The 4774-nt window shown below is 31.5% G+C and overlaps 1 protein-coding gene across 1 annotated transcript in view; it reads right to left on the bottom strand.

The window, feature by feature from the left end:
- The window catches only part of LOC117170161 (malignant T-cell-amplified sequence 1 homolog), a 23821-nt gene extending 21088 nt beyond the window's left edge, over positions 1–2733 (bottom strand). The window contains exons 1-2 of the mRNA XM_033356724.1: positions 2509–2733; positions 2266–2418 (exon numbers count right to left, since the gene is read on the bottom strand). Coding sequence (XP_033212615.1) covers positions 2266–2418; positions 2509–2519 — 164 coding nt within the window. The 5' untranslated portion in view covers positions 2520–2733. The remainder of the gene's footprint in view (positions 1–2265; positions 2419–2508) is intronic.
- Between the last annotated feature and the right edge of the window lie 2041 nt (positions 2734–4774).

Raw genomic sequence — 4774 nt, 5'->3', positions numbered from 1 at the left:
TAAATAACTCTGCCCGCCCGGTACGTGACGAATACAAAAGGAACATTATATTACCGTCGCACCATTCTTAAAAGAACCACTAAACGGACCTTAAAAAGGACCCAAATCACTCAGACTATCTTAAAGACTAAATCGTTCAAATCGACTCTGCTTATAGACACAAATGGGCCAGGCTATTTCGCTTGAGAATACTCAGAGATTTCTATCGGTAGGGCAGACTTGTTTCTACATAGAAAGTTTTCGAACTGATTTAGACATTTTTTATATAGATTTAAATTGTTGGCACACTTCTCTAAGTTCTTAGATAATACATTTTTTAGCATGTTTTTCCTCAATACCCTATTATCTGACATTTCAAGATGGCATATAATTAGAGTTACAGTGAAACCTCAATAATTCGAACCTCTAAAATTCGATGTTTGGAACTTTTTTTTTGCCCCGGCTGAAACCTGATGTTTCCCATGTTAATAGTTCTGGATAATTCGAAGTTGGATCATTCGAATTTCTTGATAATTCGAATTATAATAACCCCGCCGCGATGATAACCTCTATAATTCGAAGTACAGCAACGACTAAGTAACAAGTGCGACGAACTCATATTTATAACTTATGCGGTTGTATGTGATTGGTTCGTTGCGAGTGGTGGGAGTTGGTGTGTGACAAGAGTGGGGCTGCTAATATAAATGATGACTGTGTGCTTGTATAGTTCAATGTTGATAGGACTTAGACCTTAACAATTTTGAGAGTATGAAGAAAATCAAGTATACAACATTATCATTGAGTTCGAAAGTAAAACTCATTCGATGTGTCGAGAAAGAAGTTAAAAGGAAGAAGGATATTGTTGCAGATTTCAAGATTCCCGCCAACTCTCTGACATCCATCATCAAGGACAAGGAGAAGATTTTGTCTGCTGGTGAAAATTCTTGTTTCCAACCACATTGGAAACGCATGAAAACATCTCATTCTTTGCAGCCAATAGATCAAGGAATCATTAAGAACCTTAAAGTGAATTACCGGCGGAGAATTATAAAAAGATTGCTCAAGGCCAGGGAGGGGGAACAAATAGCCTAGGTCCGGAGAATTTACTCCAAGCTAATAAAGCGTGACCTATTTGGCCATGGCTTACCATCGTTCCGTATAGTACCTTTCCTCTACAATCCTAAAAACAAAGCTTTTCTTCTTATCTTACAATTCTTTAAAAACAATAACCTACTTATTTAACCTTTTTATATAATCATACAAACAGGAGCTCTATTCGCCATTTTTCGTTCCGTTCAGTTTCACATTCCTGTTACTTTCAAATTTAAATCACAATTCGCGCCTTTCTCGGAAGGCTGACTTCGTGAAAACTGACGTGGAAAATCTTGCAACACAAGAACAAGACGAAACTTTATCGGATGGTACTTCTGAAGAGTGGGATGGTCTACAAAGAATGTTGGGCTTCACAGAAGTAACTTTTGAAGATTTCATTGATGTAAATACTAATGTCATTTTTGCTAGTGAACCTGCAGATAGTGAGATATTGGATAGTATAAAGGCACAAGAACCTTCAAAATCTGATGACGAGATGCTGAAGTTGGTTTAACAATTGCTCGCAGGTTTCTTTTTGAACAAAGTGATGTGCCGAACACAATCTTTGCTGCTTTAGATATGGTTGAAAACTTTTGCCAGAGAGAGTTGCATCAAATAGAAAAAAATGACTGACCTTATTAAATAACCTGCCGTTTTAAAAATACCAAACGGCCCTTTTTAGGGCCAACACATTATTTTTACGTTGGATAACTCACTGTTAATTTCAAACTTCTCCATAACTGACATCAACTTAATTGCATATTGTGCCAATCTTCGTGAATGCATAGGTTGTCGGCAGATAGGCAGTATTTTATATATGGTAAGCTGTTATGTTCTTCGTCCTCAGCAAAAATGTTTTTTCCTACACGCTATTGCCGATCACTCACACATCGAAGTGCCGATAACTGAAGCAGCCAGATGTCTAACTTGCCGATTCCCCCATGCATTCTCGTATTTATACCTTCGAAATTCTTATAATATTCATTCTAAGAGGATATGTTACAAGTAATGAGTAATTTACTTTTCTAAAGTCACGTTTTATTCGAAAAAACCCATTTCATAAGCTTTAAATATGTTTAATATCGTTTTTTAAGCATTTGAAATCTGAAATTCGTCTTAAGTTTCCGATAACTGGCACACTTACTTTATATTTGGAAGAGGTCGCTACATTGAAAGGTAAGGATAAAAGCGTACCATTTCACTATCCTGAATGAGTCTTTTTTTGGAATGATCTGATCCGCATAACCTTCTAAATAAGGATAAAGTTCCAATAATCTTGATCGGATTCCTTTTTGAACCGAAGATTTTAGTTGCTGCACTCCTGAGACGCTCTCCTTTTCATCAAATCTAAGAAAGAATTAAAGCAAACTATTAAAGCCGTAATTCAGCTATACAATATACATATAGGTTATTTGATATGGTTAGGATAAAACCTACTTCTTAAACATTGTTAAATACTAAGGCTCAATTATTTAGTCCGATTCGGAACAAAGTTCGTTTATAAAAGCAATTTATATAAAAATATTTGTGGCAAGAAATTTGAGTTGTATGTCTCTCGAGGAAAGATAGGTTATATTATTCTTCTTATTTTTGGTTTCTTTCCAGCTTCCAAGAAGCCAGTATTCAGTAACGCACACCGAGAGAACTTCGTTGTAGCTTCTACCATGATCTAAGAATACACGGTCTAGCCACACGCAACTAAAAAACAGTTAACCAATAAAAATCAGCTCCACCACAACCAGCCATATTGCAAAAGTGAGCACGCGAAATTAAGTATATTTGAAATGTAGTAAATGCAATAAGCGAAGATATCAAGTAAAAGTTGTTAAAAGATAAAGGAATTGTATAATTTCTAAATCAATTAAATTAGTTTCAAAATAGTGCAGTTTGTATCATAAATAATGTAAAATGTTTAAAAATATATCACTTCCAATACTTGTAATGTAGAAGAAATACGGAGAAATATTTTTAACATAACCTGTCAATTATAATATATTCTACTGAAATAATATACATATCAATACAGTACAATGATATACATGTATTTATGAATAAAAAAAACTATCCTCGTTTACAAAAATGTACATAAATGAATGAACATATAGCGACAACGCGGGTAAGCGTGTGATACGAAATTATCAGGTGCTGCCCTCATCGTACTACGAAGTCGAATTCTTGTTTTCTCATTCTTCGAAAAATATGACGGTAAAGCAGTAGAAAAATATTTTGAGGTTAGAAAATTTTGACATGTATGTATCGCTGAATTTTTTCAGATCTACCAAAGATACCAAAGAAACAACTTTTTCAATGTTTGGAGTGTTTAAACATTATTGTTTAAATTTAAAAAAAATTTTTTTATAATTTTAATTTTAAATTCAAACAATTTCTAACACTTTAAATATTAAACAAAAATTTATTTGATTACAATATTTTATTATCGTATTTTTAATAAATAATTAATACTGATTAAGAAACAATTTTATTTGGGGAGTTTTATTATTTGGGAATTTTCAAATTCGTTAATATTATAAACTGTTCAAGAATTTTATTAGTTTTGGAATTGTATTTTTTGGGAGAGAGAGTTTTACCGAGTCGGAAAGTTTATTTTTCGGAATACTTCAGCCGTCCCCATAGAATTACAGAAAATTTGCTCTAATTATAATCTCGGCGCTCAATATTGTTAATTTTTTCCTACAGTATTAATAAAGAAAAATTGTATGGAAATTTTTGATATCACAAAGCTAAAGATAATCACAATTAAAAATTTAAAAATTCGCTGTACATTCAATTTTTATTCTTGGATCTTGGCGATTTTTTTCTAATCCATTTCAGTCACTGGTAGGCTTTTTTGACATCTAAGTATGTAAAAAAGGTAAACTTCAGAAAATTTAAAAACTAATTTAAGAACTATTTATACTCGTATAAGATACAAATACAATTTACACAACACTAATTTAAAATTTGCAAATTTTTAGGCCTTCAGTTTAAGAACTTGCATTTTAACATTAAAATTGCTTCATTTTCAGAATATAGCCTTACTGCTTGAATTTTCAGAATTTTCGTTATAAGTTATAGGTTAGGTCAAAAATAACTAACTTCTAACTATTAAAACCTCTGATCTTTTTTAAGGTTTTTAAAACTCTTTTAAAAACTTGCTTTAACAATTTTGTTTGTGATTTCTTAATAAAAGAATAAGTGCTTTTAGTCTCCAGAACAGCAATTTCAAAAATATTTAAACCCTTAATAGTTGAGACATTTTAAATTTGTAGTCTTTACAGTATATTGAATAATTTCAAATTTAAAGATATTTAAATATGTCATTTGAATTTTTAAATTGAAAGTGTTCGATAATTTTAGATTGAAACCTCTCAAATTATTTAGTTACAAATTAAAATCGTACAACTTTAAGTTTTATTTATTTTTTTATCATTTGTCCCCCCCCCCCCCAATTATTTTTTTATAATAAAATAACGCCCGATTTTTTAAAAAATTAACAAATACATATTAAAGCTTCACTCAAGGTAATTTTTGTTCAAAAAGCTTGTTCGTGAATAAATTAACTCTTATTGTTTCCGATTTCGTTCTGTTACTTAGGGATTGCGTTTTTCATAGAAATAATTGAAATGTGGTTTTTTCACGTTTATAAAATTATAATTGAAGGTCACTCGGGGTAATTTTCTGTGAAAAATATTGATTTACAAAG

This window comes from Belonocnema kinseyi, chromosome 3 (genome assembly GCF_010883055.1).
Source record: "Belonocnema kinseyi isolate 2016_QV_RU_SX_M_011 chromosome 3, B_treatae_v1, whole genome shotgun sequence".
Classification (NCBI taxonomy): domain Eukaryota; kingdom Metazoa; phylum Arthropoda; class Insecta; order Hymenoptera; family Cynipidae; genus Belonocnema; species Belonocnema kinseyi.
This window is presented reverse-complemented; position numbering and strand designations above follow the sequence as displayed.